The sequence below is a fragment of the Taudactylus pleione genome, unplaced genomic scaffold, assembly GCF_031769625.1.
Source record: "Taudactylus pleione unplaced genomic scaffold, aTauple2 ptg000341l, whole genome shotgun sequence".
NCBI lineage: Eukaryota > Metazoa > Chordata > Amphibia > Anura > Myobatrachidae > Taudactylus > Taudactylus pleione.
Window position 1 is genome coordinate 1,916,813 of NW_028284742.1, and position 24,059 is coordinate 1,940,871.

Here is a 24,059-nt window from a genome sequence, read left to right on the forward strand (position 1 = left end):
CAACGATGTTTAAACCCACTGGCACGCCTTCGTTTCGCCGACCACTCCCCCCATCATCAGCTCCAAGCAGTACTTCCTGTCAATCACTCTGCTATGGGTCTCCATAGTCACTGCGTTTACAATCGCGCAGAAAGCAACAATCGGCTGATTGCGTGTGTAATCGCACTTGTGATCGCTGCTGAATCAGGCCCTATATCCCCCATTACGCAAGTAAAGCCAGAGTCCAAACTGCCAAAAGTTTCCGGTCATCATTTTATTGTTAAATTACCAAGTGTCATGTACCTAATAAAATAGCAAGCTACTTCTATGCGCTCAATATACATTAAAGACAGTGATTGGCTTTATAAGGACAGCAGTAGCAATGGAGCGTCACACCGACATCTTGTGATGCATATTTCTATGTATAAGACATATGAGCCCCATTCTCAGTTACCATGCACATTGTACGCAATACACTTGCTGATTGTATTCCCTTTTTCAAGTGGATTCACGTAAATTGATGATTTTACTGTCTAGGGGGAGGTGTATCAAGCTTTGGAGAGATAATGTGGAGAAGTTTCCCAAAGCATTTCTGTCTGTCATTTATTTGTAATGACAGTTAAATGCTGATTGGTTGCTTTGGCAACTTCTCCACCTCATCTCTCTCCAAGGCTTGGTACATCTCCCCCATGAGGAGAAATCCAAACAGCAGAACAAATATTGCATTCAAGAGAACAATTCTAAACGCACCCCATTGACTATCATTTGTTTTATTTTTGGTCAGTCTTTAATGTAAGTTCATTGCAAGAAAATCCTCAAGAACTCAAAAATGATAACTCCTAAGTGCTCAATAAAATGAAGTCTGTACATTATTTATATGGATAAGTGCAATAGAAAAAGATACCATGCATTGCATTATCCAGCTTGTTCTGTGGATCAAAGACAATTCGATTTAGAGGTGGTATAGGGACCAGTCCTTCCCAGGGTGCCTTTCTCCTCCTGGTATATCCCTATTACTAAGCTGCCAGCTCAGCCACATACTGTCGGGCCTGATTCTGAGTTGCATGCAGGTCCGAATGCAGCTGCATCTAGCGAGTTTTAGAATGCGCTGTAGCTAACATATGCCTTTTTGCATATCTCTGGGTGATTCTGAACCGGGCATTACTCTCCGTCCATGAAATGGGCTTTTCTGGGTGTCAAATGCGCTTACGCACAGAAGAGAACCACGTTGTTGGGGTTACCATATTCTGAGTGGTGTGTATGCTGAGATGCCGCCTATTTCAATCCTCTCTCTTGTATCCATAGAGTGGGGTAGATGTGAGTGCAGATGATTAGGACGACTGCTTCTCTCACATAATAAATGGTGGGGTGGTGTGATGCCCACCTACAGTCACATTAGCATTCCATATGCTACCCATCCGGATTTTGAATGCAGCCGCATTATACCCAGGTCCAGTCTGCATGGAAGGAACTGCACACAGCTTGGTGCCTGATCGGTAAGTAGGGAATGGGGAAGAGTCATAGGGGTATATTTACTAAAGTGAGAGTTATTAGATGTGGAGATGTTGCCCGTAGCAACCAATCAGATTATAGCTATTATCTTCTACAAGGTACTAGATAAATAAGTAGAATCTGATTGGTTGCATCTCAACTTTTAAAAACCCTCATCTTAGTAAGTATGCGGCATAGAGCTGTAGTAGGAGGTGTCTGTACATTGAAGAACTATATAAAGCAAGAACTGTCAGACCTACAGAGATGAATTTGCTGCTGGATTTATAGCACTGAGGGCAGAACCACCCTTTTTCCGCAGCCTTTATCCAAGTTCTTCCACAAGAAGTGACATTACGTTAGACACCACAATAAGAGTAATGGAAAGAAAGGTTTCAGTAGACACACTGGATCAGGGTGTACATAGATCCCATTTATTGCATACTCAGTGCATGCCATTCAATGCCTCTACCACCAAACTAGATCCACAATAAATGGTCTATTTCCCTGCACAGTGATCTCATCTTTAAACATAAAAAGCCATCCAATTAACAACTAATAGTTTTTTTTAAGTTAATAGGTTATAATAAATCACATGGAAAGAATCCGAAATAGTCCACTGAAATCTGCATGTGGGAAGAACAAATCTGTTACATACAAAAGTGAAGACATGCAGCATCAGTCCCACCAGACGTACCCAATGGAATATATATAGCCTTGGCCAGAATTTCATAGGGTACTGTCCGATTCTCCAGGATTGTGTGGTCTGCTTAGCAGAAATTACACCCTGGCCCATTTAAAACCATACAATGATGTATTGCCTTTGTTTGACCCTCAATTTAGCTATTGCCCTGATCACAATCAGAAGTTTGGGTAAAAGCTATAATAACAGAGTCTTACCCCATAGTCATCCTTCAGTATCTCAAATAAAGAAAAAACAAATAACCTGAGATTAACAATAAAAAAAGGACGCTACATCTGTTACTTTACTGTCACCACAACCAACCCTTCTGTCCTGGACATCTATGCTTACAGAGGAAGCCCGCCAGGACTTGGAGACGCTGGTTCTGACAAAACAAACTAGTGGTAGATCTTTCACTCCTCCTTGGAAATGGGGCTCACTCCTCACTGGCCAAGAAAGTCAGAGTAGTTGATTTCTTATTCAATAATTATGTCCTCTGGTCGAAACCTCGATGTGGACTTCGGTGCACCCTTGGTACAGTAGTGTTAATAATTACATTATAGTATGCACAGTTGTCAACATTCTACACATTAGACTTGGATTGTTTAGGATTAGGCAAAAATTTGCTAATAAAAATAAAAAAAAAAACTATACTGTAGTTTTTTTTTTCCCATGAGTTACTTTCAATTCATCATTATCACTATGATCCAAACTCAATTGTTTCATCCGTGATTTGCTTGAACTCATAGTAGCCTCTGCCATCCATATGGAGGTAGTACTGTAATGAGAAGGAGAGTGTTATTAATTATATAGAAATATAGTATTGTTACTAGGACGTCAGCCAACTGACTGCATCTAGTATAGTACTTTATAAAACGCCTCATCACAGACAAAAAGAGGGGGCCCAGGCGGACCCACGGACAGGGGCACAGGCGGACCCACGGACAGGGGCACAGGCGGACCCACGGACAGGGGCACAGGCGGACCCACGGACAGGGGCACAGGCGGACCCATGGTCTAGGCCAGCACAGTAATTGCTTCTTTTCTTTGTCAGGCAGAGTGCACTATTGTGTTAAGCTGCATACACACACAACGATTTTTTGAACGATTATCGTTAAACAATATCGTTTAACGATAATAGTTCGAAAAAAATCGTTCACTTTCTGAGTCAAACGACGAACGATTATCGGTCATGCGCGTTCACGTTTGTAGTTTAGTCAGACTTGTCAACTCAACGATTTTCATTAAGGGAATATACAAAAATCTTTGTAGTTCAAAAAAAATCGTTCATTACACTTTAAAAAATCTGACAGATAATCTGACAGAAAATCGTTCAGAAAATCGTTGGTAACCAAATCGTTGTGTGTGTATGTAGCTTTAGGATTAGTTGTTTTAATTCTGTTTCTCTCACTGAAATTGCAACCTTTCAGTACACATAATCGTACCTTAACAGGTTGATTCCATTGAGTCCATCAATATCTATGAATTAGTTGCCCATATTATCGGTATACCTTTTCTGCTTGCTTTCTATGTGGAAATCTTACCGAAATAAGACACAGACTTGATTTAGAGAAGGCTCTGTGCATGTCTATGCAGCACTGAGGAAAATGTCCTAGAGGTATACATGTAGAATAACAACCAACACCTGACTGGCACTCCTGAGATTGTGGGCAGCCACTGTAATGGCAGAAAGAACACACCGCACCGATTTCTGCCAACACACTGCACTAAATGGAGACTCATTTCAATCCTACGGACGTTTCACACAATTACACACTATACACATAAATGATGTCTTCAGAAGTATACCTCATGGTGTTTCCACAGGGACTTTCTGTGTGACACTGTGAACAAGGATATTCCAACCTAGCAAAGAAGAACAAAAGGATTCAGGCTTAGTACAATAACTACATAATATAGAGATCTGCTAGTCCTACAAAGAATTTAGTAGAACACCCCTGAAAACCTAACTAACAAGGATTTATTTGTGACTGCTGTCACTGTAGCATTACTTAACACTGAGGTTTTTTTTTCTTTTTGAAGAAAGTTTAGTGACGCAAATATTCCCACTGGAATTGTGCCAGCAGTTTCCCTGGCACAATTAAAAGTGCCAAAGGATTACATCTGTAAGAACACCGCAGTGTGTCAAAAAACTACTGAAAGTTGCATTGGCTGTAACCCAACCCCAGGCTTGGAATGACTAAACTGCTTTATACTGCCTTCATTATTCTTCATCTGTGAATAATTACAGCAGACTCATTCATTACAAGAATAAACTTATTTCTTAGTAAGTTGCACTTTGAGTAGATTTCCCGGTCCAATTCATTTTCCAAAACCCCAGCTATTAGCAGGCAATTATTTACACACACCACAAGGATCTCGGATGGTAAATTCTAAGATCTGTCCTAGAAAATGTTTGTTTGACCATTCTAGTGCCTACATTTGAAACCTCAATGGGGATCATATGTTTCCCAATGAACAAAGACTGCCGGTATGCCCTAATCCATGAAATTGCTCACCAAATACAGTTACTCAGCTAGGTATCTAGTTTAATGTCCTCAATGGTGGCATCATAGTGGGCGACACCGCACACCCATGTCACCCATTGTGATGATCCTAATGGAAGTAGCACAATCAATTCAGAAGTCACAGCACATAGAATGAAGTTTAATTTGTTCCCTTTTTGCTGGTTGACCGCTGTGCGAGGAGATTCTCCTGTGCGCACTTGTTTTTTTAGATAACCCCTTCCTTTCTAATGTTAGGTACACAAGTCCAATATGTTGTTCATAAAGCAGACAGACTATATCGTCCATACCATCGGAACAGTGTCTACACACGATCTATCGTGCCAACAGTGCAGCATGGCAGATATGATATATATTGCAGATATATCATTCACATCTGCCGGTGCGCGCACACGACCAACTGAACGAACAATCTATCTGGAGCAGAATCCATTGAATTTGACGTCACTACTAGGTGGGCATATTCAAATGGAATCTAAGCCGACAATTGGCAAATGTGTATGCACAGGATCATTTGTGCATAAACCTTATCATTGGATCGATTGCTCATTCGGACAGCCAACCCATCAGCCCAGTGTGTAGCCCACATAACACCTGTGTTTATTTATAAACTGATTGAGCAACTTCCATTTTGTATATATTTATTTATATTTATCAAATCAATTTCTGTGTTATGCTGGGCATACACGGCAAGATAAAATGTCTGTTAGACCAACAGACATTTTATCTGGCTGGCTGCCAGCCGCAGATGTCCGCGACATACACTGTGAGAGAAATCTCACAGTGTATAGCCCGACATCTGCGCTCCGGCCCCGGGGGAGGAGACATTTCCCTGTTCCTTCCGTAGGAAGGAACACAGGAAATGTCTGTCTGTCGGCCGCGCTGGGCATACACTGCCCGATGCGGCCGACAGTTACCGGGTAAATATCGCATCGGATGGGCATGCTGGACAATCCAACATGCCCGACCAAGCAATATTTAACCCTCGGTCGCCCCCCCCCACGCTACAATTATCGCGGCGATCCGCCGAAATCGGGCGGATCGTCCCGATAATTGCAGCTTGTATGGCCAGCATAAGTTGTTGCTAAGCTGTAAGTCTGGTTACCATAAATGGTAGCAACAGGCACAACTGTCTGCTAGGAACCCTGTGCTATATTCAAGTCAAGGGACAGGCCTATCCGACGATAATATGGCTCCCTCTAGATGAGCCCTCAACAAACACATACAGACCAGTATTAATACAGTTTAATGTAACCTGTAAGGATCTATGTGGATGAAAGTCCAAGCTCAGATAAGTATACTGTAAATCACATCCAGAGTTAACATTTACCTGCATCATAAACAGATCAACTATTTAACCTCCAGTATGCCAGCCAAAAGTAATCAGAAAAACAATAAAATAAAATAATCATTGATAGCATCAGTCGTACATGATCACAAGGATTAACGTGAGGTTATGTAATGTGAAATAACATGAGCCTTGTAAACCTCATGAAGGAGGAGGTGGTCTTGTGTGCGGACATTAGACCTGATGCAGAGACGTATGCTAACCCAATGGTTAGAGCACATCTCCGTTGAGTCCGCTCAAAGTGCCTCCCAGCCGCAGCCTGATTGACAGGCTGCAGCGTTTGGGAGGCAGAGCGGGGGCGTTCCTGGGTATTGTGTCGCCCCTATTTCCCGAGAGAGAAGAGGCCATGGTCTGGCTCAGACAATGACTGTCCATTAGCATTATTCGGTTCTCATGACTTTAAGACTTTCCAGATCTCACTTTGCAGTCTTAAGCTAGGTACACACCTATATAATCGTATGACAGATCTTCCGATTCCCGACTCGTTTGTGAGATATCTTAAGAGTGTATATATACCTATAATCATGTTTTAATGAAAGAAAGCAGATCACATCTGTGGATCTGGGTTTATGGGCCTCCTGATATTCATCAGATGCGATGGTGCAATGTCGGATAAACCTGGAAGTGTGTACGCACTACCGACCATTCTGTCCAATACATCTGCTGCTGTTCCTGCAGTCACAACCGTTTCAGATGATTTCGAGAGATGGGGATCACAGGTGGAATGGTAGATTGCAATAGTGTGTACGCATTAATCTATATGTCCATCTGGACTTTCAATTGTAAGAAGAATCCGATCTCAAATATTATTGTACAAGTGTGTACATAGCTTTATGCTGGGTACACACTGGCCAATATATCAGTCATTCAATTGAACGGCCGATATATTGTGGGCGCATCGGCCAGTGTGTACCAGCGACATGTCTAAACGACGACACTGCACTGCAGATGTCCAATATATCTGCAGTACATTTGCTGCAGAGGCAGCCAGGAAGGGGGCGCAACGTGACCCCCGACCAGATAAATCTTTAGATGGCAGTGATGGTTGTTCATGGTGTATGAACAACCATCATCTGCAGATATATCTTTCAGGTGTGTACCCAGCTTTACTCAGTTTATGTCTGATCTGTAGATCACTGTGTGCAGGGGAGGGTCTCTATTGTGGTGTAATTTACTTGCAGTTCACTGATGTGTTCTGTGTGGAATGCAACATGACTAATTACTGACAAAGCCTCACCTGGATGAACAATAAAGTGAAACTGTAGCCTGCTGTTTTGTGACTGTAGGGACAAAGTCTAATTAATGTGTATCCATTAGCAATAGTTACAATAAAATGACCCACTGGGAGTGACTATACTCTCTGCTGTACATTGGGCTTTCTGTCCAAATTGGTTAAATAGCAGAAAGCTTTATGTCTCCCCTTATCAGGTCACTCTATGATTCGCTCTGCCCTAATGCTGGAATCTCCAGCCTGTCAATGGACTGTAGCTGAAGTTCAGGTGCAAAAACAAGAGATATGGTAAGAACTTACCTTTGTTATCTCTGTTTCTACGAAGTCCATAGGGTCCACAGGGTCCACAGGGTTGACCTTGGGGTATAGCTGGATCTGGATCCATGGGCACCACGCAGTTAAAGCTTTGCTGCTCCCAGGATGCACTTGGGTCCGTCCTCCTCTATACCCCGCCCCGGCCACAGGCACCTCAGTGGGTAAGCAGCTAAGGCTGGAGGAGGAGACTAAACAGAGAGAAGGAAGACTGGAACACACAAGAAACCATACTCACAGAAATGGGAGACGGAAAACCGGTGACCAGCCACACAGCCCATTTGAAGCCAGGTGCGTCAGGGCGGGCGCCCTGTGGACCCTATGGACTTCGTAGAAACAGAGATAACAAAGGTAAGTTCTTACCATATCTCTTGTTTTCTACTTCAGGGTCCATAGGGGGTCCACAGGGTTGACCTTGGGGATGTCCCAAAGCAGTTCAACTAAGGGCGGAGACGCTCCTGTGCTGAAAGGAGTACCCGGCGCCCGAAGGATGCATCCTGAGAGGCGAAGGTGTCAAACGCATAAAACCTCAAAAACGTTTGAATTGAAGACCAGGTGGCCACCTTACACAGCTGAACAGCGGAGGCGCCACGTCTAGCAGCCCAAGAGGGACCCACAGAACGAGTGGAATGAGCCTTAACAGAGGCTGGCACAGGTAAACCCTCCTGTGCATAAGCCTCACAAATAACGGAACGAAGCTAACGGGCTAACGTTTGCTTGTTGGCAGGCCAACCCCTCTTGTGAAACCCGAAGAGGACAAACAAAGAATCCGACTTCCTAACCAAAGCAGTCCGATCCACATAGATTCTAAGTGCCCGGACTACATCTAAGGAAGCCTCACCAGCTGAAAGATCAGGCGACTGAAAAGCTGGCACAACAAGTTCCTGATTAATGTGGAACTTCGAGACCACTTTGGGCAAAAACTCAGGACGAGTGCGGAGCACCGCTCTGTCCTGATGAAAAATCAGAAAAGGAGGGCGACAGGAAAGCGCCCCCAACTCTGACACCCTCCTGGCAGAAGCAATTGCTAGGAGAAAAACGGTCTTGAACGTCAGCCACTTGAGGTCCACCACCTCAAGAGGCTCAAAAGGATGACCCTGCAAGACCCGTAGCACCACCGCCAAGTCCCAAGGAGCCACAGGAGGCACGAAGGGAGGCTGTATCCTGAGAACACCCTGGAAAAAGGTGTGAACATCCGGTAGTGTAGCAATCCGTCGCTGAAACCACACGGACAAAGCAGACACATGAACCTTCAGAGAGGCCAGGCGTAAGCCGAGGTCCAAACCTGATTGAAGGAACTCCAAGATTCTGGAAACCCGGAACACCTGAGGATCATAGTTTCTGGATTCACACCACTGAAAGTAAGTGCGCCACACCCTGTGGTAAATCCGTGCGGAGGCAGGCTTGCGTGCCCTAAGCATGGTACCAATGACTGAACTGGAGAAACCCCTAGACCTCAAGACGGCTGTCTCAAGAGCCACGCCGTCAAAGACAGCCGACCCAGATCCGGGTAAAGGCAGGGCCCTTGAGACAACAGGTCCCGACGCTGAGGAAGAAGGTACGGAGCGTCGATGGAGAGACACCTCAGATCGGAGTACCAAGGACGTCTGGGCCACGCCGGAGCAACCAGCACGAGCGTGCCGCCGTCCTGCTTGAATTTCCGCAGAACCCGAGGAAGTAAGGATATCGGAGGAAACAGATACGCCAGGTGAAACGTCCATTTCACCGACAGCGCGTCTACCAGACTGGCGCCTGCGTCTCTTGTCCTTGACCCGTAAACGGGCAACTTGTGATTGTGACGGGAGGCCATCAACTCCAGCTCCGGCAGCCCCCACCTGTCCATGAGTAGCTGAAACACCTCTGGGTGAAGCGACCATTCCCCGGGATGCACGTCGTGACGGCTGAGGAAGTCCGCCTCCCAATTGAGGACTCCGGGAATGAAGACTGCCGAGATCGCTGGAATGTGACACTCCGCCCAAGCAAGGATGCGAGACACCTCTGACATTGCTGCCCGACTTCGAGTTCCTCCTTGGTGGTTGATATACGCCACCATGGTGGCGTTGTCGGACTGCACCTGAACCGCCCGTCCGTAAAGAGCGGGACCGGACGACTGCAGGGCCCGATAAACCGCCCGCAGTTCCAGAATGTTGATGGGAAGAAGAGCTTCTTCCGCAGACCAACGACCCTGAAGTGACAACGAGCCGGCCACTGCCCCCCAACCCCGAAGACTGGCATCCGTCGTGAGCAGGACCCAGTCCGGGATCCAAATGGGACGCCCCTTGACCAGATGAGCTGTCTGAAGCCACCAAGCCAAAGACTGCCGAACCTCCGGGGACAACACCAGCAACTGAGAGCGGATCCGGTGAGGTAACCCGTTCCATTCCGATAGAATCAGCCCCTGCAGAGGCCGGGAATGGAACTGGGCAAATTCCACCATGTCGAATGTTGACACCATGGAGCCCAAAACCCTCATAGCCGAATGGACCGACAGGCGGCAACTGCTCAGGCAACTGTGTATCCTCAGCTGCAGGGAGGAGACCTTCTCCGGGGTCAGGAAGATCCTTTGCTGCCGAGAATCCAGCAGGGCTCCCAAATGAACCATCCGCTGAGATGGAATCAGGGAGGACTTTTTCCAATTTATCAGCCACCCGTGCGCTTGCAGGCAAGCGACCGTCAAGTGGAGATGATGAAGCAGTACCTCCGGGGAACTCGCCAGCAACAGGAGGTCGTCCAGATACGGTAGTAGCCGTACATTCTGGTTCCGAAGATGTGCGGCCATGACCGCCATAATCTTCGTGAACACCCTCGGTGCCGTGGAGAGACCAAAGGGTAGCGCCCGGAACTGGTAATGGTGTTGAAGGATAGCAAACCTCAGATACCGCTGGTGCGAAGGTGCTATCGGAACATGGAGGTAGGCGTCCTGGATATCCAGGGACACCATGTAATCCCCCGGTTCCATCGCCAGAATGATGGAACGTAACGTTTCCATCCTGAACTTGGGAACTCTGAGGAATTTGTTCAGAGACTTCAAGTTGAGGATAGGGCGATGAGAACCATTGGGTTTCCGCACCAGAAACAGAGAAGACTAGAACCCCGTCCCTCGTTGTAATTGAGGAACGGGAACAATGACCCCTGCTGTCAGCAAGGACTCTATAGCTTCCTAAATCTGTAAAGACTTGGTCGTATCCTGAGAAGGACTCGTGCAGAAAAACTGGTGGGGTGGTCTGTGCCGAAAAGACAGGGCGTACCCCTGGGAGACCACTTCTCGAACCCAGGCATCCGTGGTGGTATTGTGCCAGCACTGGGCAAATAGAAGAAGTCGGCCTCCCACTCTGGGGTCCCCCAGAGGGAGGCCCGTCCCATCAGGCAGAAGGTTTATCTTCCTGCTTGGAAGAAGGGCGCCTGGCACTCCAGGGCTGCTTCTTGGGCTTAGAAGCGGCCTTGGTCGTCGACTGCCTCGGGAAGGACTGACCTTTTGCCTTGCCCTGAACCCGAAAAGCAGAGCTCCGTACCTTGGTAGGAGCAGAAGCCGAAGGGAGGAAGGCTGATTTAGACTTAGCCAGAGTGTCCACAATTTTGTCCAAGTCTGGACCAAAAAGCAACTCCCCATTAAAAGGTAAGGCCTCCAGTCCCTTTTTAGAGTCAGCGTCAGCTCTCCAAGACCTCAGCCACAAGGACCGACGCGCCGACACAGATGCAGCCGACACCCGAGAGGTTAGCAGGCTTGCGTCTAATGATGCTTCCCCAATGTAGGAAGCCGGATCCCTCATTTGACCTATCAACGCTCTCTGGATCTCCGGAGCATCTTCCGGAAAGGTATCCTCCAAAGCATTGGCCCAGCTCTCGATGGCCTTAGCCACCCAAGAGATGGCCATGGACGGACGGGCCACCGCCCCCGAGAGAGAGTAGATAGACTTCAAACAAGTCTCCACCTTCCTGTCCGTGGGATCCTTCAGGGAGGAGATCGACGGCAAAGGCAGCGTAGCGCTTTTAATTAAGCGGGTAACGTGGGAATCCACCACTGGAGGAGTTTCCCACTTCCTGCAATGAGTCTCCGGAAACGGATAGTTCGAAGCCAACCGCTTCTGGAACCTCTTGCTGGGCAGCTGCCAGGCCCCTGCCATATGATCCGTCAATTGATCGGACAGGGGAAAAACCGTCGAAGCTACCTTGGCCTTTTTAAAATTTGGGTATTTTGACCTGGGGGCGGGCACATCCTCCTCAATGTGAAGGATGGCCCGCACCGCCCTAACCAATGCCGGCACATTAATGGAAGACTTAGCCTCCATCTCCTGGGCCCCGGCATCCGAGTCAGAGTCTTCATGGATCTCCCCGTCATCCGAAGACACGTCCGTGTCCGTGAACTGAGCCGCCAGTGAAGCCGGAACGGAACGCTTGGACGCCCGTGGGGGCAAATCACTGTGCAACATATGTTGAAAAGCCGATGACGAAGCCGCCAGACTCTGAACAGAGCTGGAGAGGACGTCCACCCAAGGCGGGGGTACTGCCTGAGGATACCCCTGAAAAGGTACCATCGACTGCTGCGGCACCGTGGGGGTTTGCACGTATACCGGCAAACCCGCATAAGGACCCACAGTCTGAGACCCGGGAGGAGACTGCACCAGACGAGTCACACCTGGGGAACGGGGCATGGTAGGCTGGGGCAACGCCCTAGAAGGGGCAGCAGTCGGGACCGCAAGTCGGTCCGCGATTGACGCCAGCACTTGCGTAAACATTGCCCACGGAGGATCCTGCGCCACCGGGGGTTTAGAGGGTCCAGGTACCAACTGGCACCGCCCGCACAGACCGTCCTGAGACAAATCTGCCCCGTCAACCCCTGCCGAACAGCGTCGGCAGGAAAACAACACAGGAGCTTCGGAGCGCTCATTCCCCTCATCAGACATGACACAAACTTTTTTGCAAAAAAAGTGTCTCACCGAAACGAGGTAAGGCGTATAACACCCACGCACTCCCAAGTATGCAACCCAAACAGCCCACAATATGGTACTGAGGAGCACACCGCAGTATGTGACGGACCTCACAAATACGTAGATTTATATAAGTGAGGTACACAGAAAGAACACCCCTCCCCCACGCACCTGCGGGCCGTAGGAGAAGGAAAGGGATAGGTAAAAAGCTGACAGTAAGTAGAAAATAAGCACAGACAGCAGCACTAGCAAAAAGTCACATACCATGCAGAGAAGTTATACTCACTGCACCTTCCGCTACAATCAACCTCCCAGATTCAGTGTCTGGGAGGGCTATAGCGCTGCGAACACAGTCCTTTGCAGGGGGAGAGGTACGCAGGGGGACTGGTCCACTGGAAGCCTGCCTGGGAGCTCTGCGATGCTGCCTGAGGAAGATGGCCGCCGGAGAGCTCTGAGGAGGAGTGGCCGAGTGAGAACAGCCCAGCGACGCCAGCACACATGAGAGAAGGCGCACTGGGCTGAGGGGAGGAGCGCTGAAGCAGGGAAGGCTGCCTCCCCTGCTAGTACTAAACCCCCGGGGAAGCCGGTTCCCCGCCGGTACTTACACCCCGGGGGCCAGCGGACAAGCGGGGTATTCCTGAAGAGGGGGAGCCCGCCGCCGCTACTAGCGCCGCCGGTCTGTCCCCAGAGACCGGCGGCATGAAGACTGCATTTTCCCCGCGTGCAGCGCTGACAGCGCGGCACGCGGCTTACTTGGCCCCTTCAGTCCGGCAGCAGTCCTTGGGAGGTCCCGGAGCCACGCTAGTACTGTCTCCGGGGTCCCGCTGCGATCCCCGGATCAGTACCGGCGTCGCAGCGCCAGCGGGGCTGTTGGAGCGGCAGCGTAGACGTCCAGATGGACAGTCTGATGCTGCCGCTCTGAAGACAGTAAAAATAAAATAATAAAATCTTTTTTTTTTTTTTAAATAAAGAATAAAGCTTAGGGGCTGCTTATGCAGCCCCACTGCGCAGGGTGACCCGACTCCGGCCGGGCACCAACTAAAACTGAGGTGCCTGTGGCCGGGGTATAGAGGAGGACGGACCCAAGTGCATCCTGGGAGCAGCAAAGCTTTAACTGCGTGGTGCCCATGGATCCAGATCCAGCTATACCCCAAGGTCAACCCTGTGGACCCCCTATGGACCCTGAAGTAGAACAGGTTATGTTTTCAGGTTGATATGATCTGGTTTGGACTGAATGCCTGATAATTGGCAAATGCAGAGTTCTAAGACCTGCTGTGATGCAAGACTGGAATGAATGGCACAGAGTAAGCAGGAAAGAAACATGACCAAGCCTGACTATGAATCCACCCAGAAAACCCTCATTGTGGTTACAGTAATTATCTGTAAATTTTAAGCTTGGAAAAAGCCTACTCACGAAATTTATGCACAATGTGAAAAGAGACAGGTTTAAGCGACATACTGTTTTTATTGATAAATCTGCAGATAAATAGTACAAGTCTGCAGTTGATCTGCTATATTGTTAACGGAGTGTACATGTCCCACAACCACAGTGCTGTGATTGGTATCTTAGTAATTATTTCCTCAGTCTCGTTGGCTTGTCATTTTTCCATGTGTTGAACCCCTGTAAAGGCCCAACCGAGTATTAGACCCAGTAAGTTTGTGCCTAGGGGCAGAAGCCGAGAGGCGACTCAGTTCATGCAGACTGCAAAAGTCAGGCGTCTACCAAATGCAAAACTGGAAATACGTGATCTAAGTTTATATCAGGATGAAACTGCTCTGGGATAGCACTAGCAAGTACTGTGTAATCAAGGTGTGCCTAACACAGGGGTCAGGGAACTTTTTTACCTTTTACCCCAAAATATATTTAGATACGCCGACGTTACCCCCTTGATTTGAAAGGAAGGAAATGTAGTGCCCCCATATAATGCCCCTGTAGTAGTGCCCCCATAGTTATGCCCCTGTAGTAGTGCCCCCATAGTTATGCCCCTGTAGTAGTGCCCCATATAATGCCCCTGTAGTAGTGCCCCCATATAATGACCCTGTAGTAGTGTCCCTTGTACAAAAAAAACCAGCCACTTGCCTTAATCCCCGCTGCTGCATCCACCGCAGTCCTGTCCACCCGGCTACTCCTCGGAACTATGGGAGAGACGTCAAGACGTCTCTCCCATAGTGCGCATGGAGAGAGGCGGAAGCTGGAGTTCAGAAGAGAACTCCAACCTCCGGCTAACGCGGCGCTGCAGGGAAGGAGCCGGGCACCCGCTGGTAATAACATCTCAGCGGGCGTCCGGCTTGGAGCCTCCCTGTGGCACAGCCGAGCATGCATATGAATCATTCTATATTATAGAATGATTCATATGCATGGCCGGCTGTCCGTCCATTACCCCCAGGAATTTCATTTTTACCCCATGTGGGGTAATTTACCCGTTCCCCGACCACTGGCCTAACAGGTTGGGCTTTACACACCAACAGCCTACACTTTTTACTAATGTAAATCTTCCTCTGCAGCAGAACTGAGTGAATGAGGCAACACACAGTAGTAGCTGCAACTGGGATGTAGTTACTATACCGACACGTGGCATACCGGCTGAAGAAATCCCGGCGCCGGAACGCCACTACCCGGCTAAAAGTCCAGCACCGGAATACCGACAGTAGGTGACATCGCGACAGCCTGGATGCCGAACATGAGTATAGCGGGGCTGGTTAGGACTTAGCCACGGGGGAGGGGAGAGGGTTAGGTTTAGGCACTAATGGAGAGTGTTAGGATGGGGTGGGGGGAGGGTTAGTGTTAGGATGTAGATACAGAGAGTTAGTGTTAGGGGGACAGGGGGCAGGGTGAGTATACTTACCCAACCCTTGTCGGGATCCTGAGCATCGGGATGCCGCTGTCGGTATATTGACAGCAGGCATTCCGACTGCAGGGATTTTACACCCATTCCCTGCAACTGACTGCTGTGCAAAACAATGCATCTGCACAGACAGATACCAAAGTAATGGGATATTTGCTGTACAAGCCAATTCCTGAGTCAGCAGCCCAGACTGTGGGTCTGTGTAAGTTAGCATTGTATTTGTGTGGCCAAATTGGTCATTGATCCGGAAGTTTGGCTGCTGGGCTGGATAAGCTGCTGAGTAAGTATGTGGACATCATAAGCATTACATATCACTACTGCGAGATACTGCATATTGTATAGACATTGATACAGTGATGGTTGCACTAGAGCTATTTGCCAAACAAGTACCAACACATACTCCTTTCTGGAAATATATATATTATCTGATTAGTGCATCTATAAATTGCAGTTTTATGAAGGGCAACAGGTAGTAGATCTCTTGCGTGATAAAAGCTAGATTAATATATTGCCACAATTTCGTCTCTTACTTACCTTCCTACAGTGGCTGTAGATATAACCTTCTACGTCCACACTAACAGCACTTGTGCATTCATCCAAGATCGCAAACTGAGGCTTGTGGTAAAATAGCCGTGCCATCTGAAACAAGAGCGATATGTCACTAGCTCTGCAAACAGTGTAAAGAACAAGCCTAGTAACTAAACTCTTAGGAAAAACATAAAATGCTATGTGCCAACAAAGTGTAAGAACTTCATATACTTTTCTACAAGAAGAGAACACATGGAGTAAATTTGGCTTTAACATCTGCAATGACATTATTATTATTTATTTACAGACCACGACCATTTGACACACTGCAGAGTATTAAGTCTTTTAACCACTTGCCGTGCGTGGTCGCATCCGGAGAGGAAGAAATTACCCTCATCCGGACTTGACCTCTCTGCTGCTTTCGACACTGTGGACCACCCTCTCCTGCTGCAAATCAATCACTCCCTTGGTCTACGTGACACTGCCCTCTCCTGGCTGTCCTCCTACCTCTCTGACCGATCCTGCTCTGTCTCCTCACCGGCTCCACATCCTCTTAACAGTAGGTGTTCCCCAAGGTTCTGTTCTTAGACCACACCTATTCTCCCTCTATATGTCCTCTCTAGGTAAACTCATCAGCTCTTTTTACCTCCATTATCATCTCTATGCTGATGATACTCAGATCTACCTTTATTCCCCTGACCTCTTCCCTTCTCTCCTCACTCATATCTCCAACTGTCTCTCTGCTATCTCTTCCTGGATGTCCCAGCGATTTCTTAAACTTAATATGTCTAAGACAGAGCTGATCAACATCCCACCCTCCCACATAACCTCACTTTCCACTATTTCTTTATTATTTGATGGCACAACTATCTCCTCTAGCCCCAAAAGTACCCTGTCTTGGAGTCATACTGGACTGCTCCCTCTCCTTCAAACCACATATCCAGAACCTCTCACAGTCTTCTCGTTTCCAGGATCAGACCCTCTCACCCAGGATGCTACTAAGATCCTAATACACTCATTGGTCATCTCCAGATTGGACTACTGTAACCTCCTCCTATCTGGCCTCCCCAACTCCCCATCTCTCTCCTTTCCAGTCTGTCCTCAACTCAGCTTTCTCCCCAAACGCTCTACGTCTGCCTCTCCTCTCTTACAAGCCCTCCACTGGATCCCCTTCCGAGCCCAATTCAAGGTTCTCACATTTACATCTCTGACCTCATCTCCCTTCACTCTCCTGCCCGCCATCATTCGTTCGACAAATGCATGCCGCCTCTCATGCCAACCGATTACTTTCTCCCACTCCCGCCTCCAAGATTTTGCCCGTGCTGCTCCTCACCTTTGAAATGTTCTCCCTCTCTCCATCAGACTCTCCACCTCTCAAGACCCACTACACTTCATCAATGCCTTCCAGCTCTCATCCTAACTTGCTGCTACATGCTCCCTCCTCCCTGTCTACCCCATATGTGTCACGCCTGTTAGTCTTCCCTTCCCCTTTAGAATGTAAGCTCTTGCGAGCAGGGCCCTCTACCCTCTTGTGCTTCTCCCTACTTTACTTTCATCTTCTTACTCCCCACTAGGGCACCTAACACTTGGTTGCTTATGCTCTGTTGCTTATTTGGGTGTTATGGTCACCAATGTAGCAATGTGTATTATCCATGCCCTTGTCCTGCATTGTATTGTTCTGTAAGTCACTTTTTTGTTTATGTACTTTGTAAGGCGCTGCGGAACACTTGTGGCGCCATATAAATAAACAATAATATTAAAATGTGACCGCGCCAATAACGCCCACCGGCGGCTGCTGGAAGGTCATCTCCTGGCAGCCGTAAAAATCTCTGCACATATGACCTGCGCCCCTGCTCCCCAGGCAACCACCTACACAGACACATATAGACACACACAACACAATAGAGTAGAATAGCCTTTATTTACTGAATTTGATAATTAAGAATACATATATATAATTAATATATATATATATATATATATATATATATATATAAACATTAACTCGTTAGTCTAATTCTAATTAAACGGACAATATATCGTGTGTGTGTCGGCCAGTGCGAACAGACGATATGTCTGTGAACGTCGCAGCTGTACACACTGGGCGATGCGCTATAGATATATCACCTATTCCACTGAATAGGTGAAATATCCATCAGTGTGCACCCAGCTATAGAGGGGGGACTTGATTAGCTGGACCTATGTCCATATTGCAAAGGGTCATTTGACATATCATTGGCAACCTATCCTGTGGTACCTGCTCATTTTTGAAAGCTGCCTCCCTCACTGCCTATAGCTCAAAAAATATGCGCTACACGTGTCCACGTACATCTTACTTCCTTTGCAAGTTAAATAGCCCTTCTAGTCGTGCCATACCTTGGGTGAATCAGTAGCGTCAATCGTCTTTTCCTGCAACTTTTTCCCTTCAAATGTGTCTTATGTGCAAAGTGATACAATAGGGTGCACAAGCAGCTTCTGCTGAATAAAATGATATACGGCATGTTGTGTGTGACTGTGGGTGCATCTGCATGCAAAATGCTACGTGTTAGAGTGTCAGCGGCATATAATTTTAATCAGCAGCAGGTGCTTGAGCGTCCTATTGCATCGCTTTGTGAATAAAACGCATTTGAAGGGTAAAAGTTGCACGTAAAGAAGCTTGGCGCTACAGAGTCACCCATGTCACGGCGCAGAAGGGCTGTTTAACGCGTAAGGAAGACATGTGGACACATCTGTTGCACATATTTTATGCGCTATAGGCAGTGAGGGACACAGCTTTAAAAAATGAGCAGGTCCTGCAAGACAGGTTGCCAATGATAGGTCAATCATCACATTCATAATGTCAACATGGTTGTGCCATATGATAATAGCACATACATTAATATACCTAAAGTTGCAAGCGAACTCACCTGGAGGTACTCCAATATCCTCCAAATGGCACTACAAGAACCAGCACAACCTCCAAATGCTGGTCCCATACATGGCTCTCAGAACAGTATTATTAAATAGTGGCTGCTCAAATCAACCTAATTGTCTTTCACAGGTGCATGAAAGTGAGGGGTTTAAGAAGAAAAAAAAGGCACGAATGATCCCCCAAGCACACTGCAAAAGATCACACATGCTGTGTGCGTCTATATGATTTCCTGCCCCCTCGTGTCCTAATCTGCAAATATTTCTAAGGTAAAAGAGGAAGCTGGGCATTTAAGTAGCCAGTGGGGAGGTCAAAATGTTTGGTTACACTGCTGTTTTTTCATTATTTCTCTTATATGGGTTTAGAATTTTACACCAAACCCTACAACAATATGGGACCTAGAAACAGTGAGGTAGGACTCCATATTTTAAAAGTGATTACGTTCCTGGAACCCATCGTCTCATTGCGATCACTGATTAAGTGCACATATACACTGTAATTTCCAGACAATTGGTGTAAAACTACACGGATAGCAGTAGTGCAGCATCTCAATGGACCTTTAGATTAGCCTCAGTTATTTCTACCACCCATATTGTTGACTCCAGCTTGAACAAACAAACGGAATCTGTATGATTTACCGCCGGGTGGAATACCTGACAGCAGCTGCCCGACGTGGGTGAAAATCCCGATCGTCCCCAGGTAAGTATTCACTAACCTAACCTCCCCCCCAACCCTAACCCTCCTTAGGGGTGCCTAACCCTAACCTTCCCCCCAGTGCCTAAACCTAACCCCCTCTTCCCCGCTGCCTTACCCTAAGTCCCCCCCGGGGGTGCCTAACTATCCCTCCTCCTAGCCTAACCCTAACCTCCCAGGGGGTGCCTAACCCTGTCCCCCAGGAAACCCTAAACCTAACCCTCCCCCCCCCCCCCTGCGGCTATCCGCGCTCAGCATCCCTTCGATCGGGATGCCGGGCGCCGGTCTCCCGGCGTCGGTAAAATTACAGGCGTCTAGATTTAGTCGCCTGTCACTTAATCCTGACAGCCGGCTTCCTGACTGCTTTATCCCGGCGAGGGTTAAGTCCGCCGGTTTCCCGACTGCATACCAAACAAACAAACACCTAGTTCTATACAGTTTTCACCCACTTCCTTTCTGTCCTACTGTCACAAAGACCTGATCTATATCCAGATCATGAAATAAGAACTTAACATGCAGTATCTAATAAAATAATTCAACTATAGAAGTGGAAGAAACTACCCAAGTTTAAATCTAACTTTTAAAGACTGTAACACATCTTAGCCAGACCCTAATTACTCCATATAACCAGAACTATCAGCCTCTCTCTCTATGGATGATCGCTCATTAGATTTTTCATTCTGTGCTCACAATTGCTGCTATTTATACAAGAGAACAGCAGAAATGACTACTATTACAGTCAGGGATAATGCTGGCAGGGGGAAGGAACAAAGCCTGCCTGTTTGATCTAGATCATACAAAGGCTGTTTTGTAGCATTTTTGATACATTGCTACTTGTAGAGTGTGGTAAACACAGACTGGCGACTGCCCTTTATCAACGCCTCAGTATGTAGATCATTGACCAATCAATCTTAAGCATGACAAGCCAAAATTGGTCCAATTCAATTAACCGAAAGGTCCTGTAGGCGCCTCATGTAATGTGTTTTTGCACCCCAAAATCAGCAATAGCTCAGTTTTGTTTGCACCTTTATGGGATGCAAGCAAATATGAGTGATGGTTATTACCATAAACATCCCATGGAAACAGTGTGCGAGGCTCATACGAAGCCTCACTATTACAGGAATTGGCCCCAAGGTATACTGATGTATTGCAATCTTCTGCTATTGATGGGCGCCAACAGGTGAAAGGTTGAGAAGAAGTTTAATGTAACAAAATTATGCTTCAGAGGACGTCACTTTTAAAAGCTAATGGAACACTTCCAGGCCTCCCATACTTGCACTATTTGTGGAATGATGATCTGATACCCATGTTTTCCCAGCAGAAGAAACAGTACATGTACAGGGGTATTCAATATGGGTGCGATAACATCGTTTTTGCGTTAATATCGGAGCTATGACGTCATTATCGCAGGTTTTAGTTTTACACTGTATTCAATATGAAAGACTTATCGCTGTTTTGAAAAGTCTTTGATAAAAAAAGGAAATAACTTTTTACCATTGAATAGGTGTCGAAAAAAATGCAGAATTGGGGTTTAGGGGTGCAGGCTTAAAAAACATAGCCTGCACCCCTGGGACTGACATTTAAAAAAGAACAGTGTCAAAAAAAAGTTTTAAAAAAAAAAATAGGGACACCCCAAAAAATTAAAAAATTGAGGTAAAAAAAAAAAGGGAAAAAATTGTTTAACAATAGGGAAATAGGTTCAGGGCTATTCTGCAAGTATGCGGCAGGTGTTTTCTAGAACAGAATTATAGCGGCAGGTGCACAAATGCAGAATTTTTAAAAACTTACTTTAGGGACATCAAAATATGCTAGTACCCATTTTCATGTACCCCAAATTTGATGGGACCACTTAAAAAAACGAAAAAAATAACCTAAGTGCTCTTCTGCATCACTTCTTCAATGTCGGGAAAAAAACACCTGCTGCGGCTATTTAAATCCCCGACTTTCAATTAAATGCTAAAACGGGGGTACCCATGGTGTACCCCCATGTTTTTACAACTTTAGTGGGGTCTTACAATTATTTTAAGGAAAAATTCATAACTTTACGCAAATCCAACTTCGGAGTTTCCCGTTTTCATTAATTTTATATTGAATACGGGGATATGCGGGAGCGCGCACCAAACTTTAACGCAGGTAAAAACTCTGATATGAAACATTAACTTCGGCAGTGAAGTTAACGTTTCATATTGAATACCCCTCGTAATGTTCTAGTGCCATAAATGTATGCCCTCACACAGGGAGCATACTACAAGGAATATTACACCACTATGTACAAGTGGGGTTTGGGTACGTGATCCCGGCAGTCAGAATACTGACACCCAAAGGTAAATTGCCTAACCCTAACAATCCCCCTAACCCTAGCCCACCTTTCCCATAGCCTAGCCCGTCCCCCCACAGCCTAACCCTCCCCCTAGTGCTTAACCCTAACTCCTAACCCCAAACCTAACCTTGGGATGCTGGCGGTCGTTGATCCTGGCGCCAGTGCCGGCATTCCGACTGCCGGGATGTCAACTACATCCTGTACAAGTATTTATAGAAAATACCACCTCAGTCTGGACATACAATTCTAATACATGTACAGAACAATTGAACTACATACCGCCATTCTTTGCTTCTCTCCTCCGCTGAGGACATCCATCCAATCCTGAACACTGTCCCAGCCACCCTCACGGTCCAGTATCTGCCCCAGTTGGACATTGTCGAGGTAATCCTTCAGCACCTGTGTGTCACATGTACACCTTAATGACTTATTGCTTAAAACACTTTTGGAAAAAATAATATAAAAGTCTTGTGCAAAATAATGCTTATACCATCTCATCATACACCTTCTCATACAAACCATACACCTTCTCATTATACCATCTCATCATACACCTTCTCATACAAACCATACACCTTCTCATTATACCATCTCATCATACACCTTCTCATTATACCATCTCATCATACACCTTCTCATACAAACCATACACCTTCTCATACAAACCATAGACCTTCTCATTATACCATCTCATCATACACCTTCTCATTATACCATCTCATCATACACCTTCTCATTATACCATCTCATCATACACCTTCTCATTATACCATCTCATCATACACCTTCTCATTATAGAATCTCATCATACACCTTCTCATTATACCATCTCATCATACACCTTCTCATTATACCATCTCATCATACACCTTCTCATACAAACCATACACCTTCTCATTATACCATCTCATCATACACCTTCTCATTATACAATCTCATCATACACCTTCACATTATACCATCTCATCATACATCTTCTCATTATACCATCTCATCATACACCTTCTCATACAAACCATACACCTTTTCATTATACCATCTCATCATACACCTTCTGATTATACAATCTCATCATACACCTTCTCATTATACAATCTCATCATACACCTTCTCATTATACAATCTCATCATACACCTTCTCATTATACCATCTCATCATACACCTTCTCATACAAACCATACACCTTCTCATTATACCATCTCATCATACACCTTCTCATTATACCATCTCATCATACACCTTCTCATACAAACCATACACCTTCTCATTATACCATCTCATCATACACCTTCTCATACAAACCATACACCTTCTCATACAAACCATACACATTCTCATACAAACCATACACATTCTCATACAAACCATACACATTCTCATACAAACCATACACCTTCTCATTATACCATCTCATCATACACCTTCTCATACAAACCATACACCTTCTCATCATACACCTTCTCATACAAACCATACACATTCTCATTATACCATCTCATCATACACCTTCTCATTATACCATCTCATCATACACCTTCTCATACAAACCATACACCTTCTCATTACACCATCTCATCATACACCTTCTCATTGTACCATCTCATCATACACCTTCTCATACAAACCATACACCTTCTCATACAAACCATACACCTTCTCATTATACCATCTCATCATACACCTTCTCAGACAAACCATACACCTTCTCATTATACCATCTCATCATACACCTTCTCATTATACACCTTCTCATACAAACCATACACCTTCTCATCATACACCTTCTCATACAAACCATACACCTTCTCATCATACACCTTCTCATACAAACCATACACCTTCTCATTATACACCATCTCATCATACACCTTCTCATTATACCATCTCATCATACACCTTCTCATACAAACCATACACCTTCTCATCATACACCTTCTCATACAAACCATACACCTTCTCATTATACACCATCTCATCATACACCTTCTCATTATACCATCTCATCATACACCTTCTCATACAAACCATACACCTTCTCATTATACCATCTCATCATACACCTTCTCATTATACCATCTCATCATACACCTTCTCATTATACCATCTCATCATACACCTTCTCATTATACCATCTCATCATACACCTTCTCATTATACACCTTCTCACTATACCATCTCATCATACACCTTCTCATACAAACCATACACCTTCTCATTATACCATCTCATCATACACCTTCTCATTATACCATCTCATCATACACCTTCTC

At 46.1% G+C, this 24,059-nt stretch overlaps 1 protein-coding gene across 2 annotated transcripts in view; it reads right to left on the reverse strand.

The window, feature by feature from the left end:
- Nucleotides 1–238: 238 nt before the first annotated feature.
- ABCD3 (ATP binding cassette subfamily D member 3) overlaps nucleotides 239–24,059 on the reverse strand; it is an 87,705-nt gene continuing 63,884 nt past the window's right edge. For both annotated transcript variants that reach the window (XM_088443963.1, XM_088443962.1), the window contains exons 20-23: nucleotides 22,068–22,187; nucleotides 15,874–15,978; nucleotides 3,959–4,015; nucleotides 239–2,927 (exon numbers count right to left, since the gene is read on the reverse strand). In XM_088443963.1, the coding sequence (XP_088300089.1) occupies nucleotides 2,850–2,927; nucleotides 3,959–4,015; nucleotides 15,874–15,978; nucleotides 22,068–22,187 (360 nt within the window). In that variant the 3' untranslated portion in view covers nucleotides 239–2,849. The remainder of the gene's footprint in view (nucleotides 2,928–3,958; nucleotides 4,016–15,873; nucleotides 15,979–22,067; nucleotides 22,188–24,059) is intronic.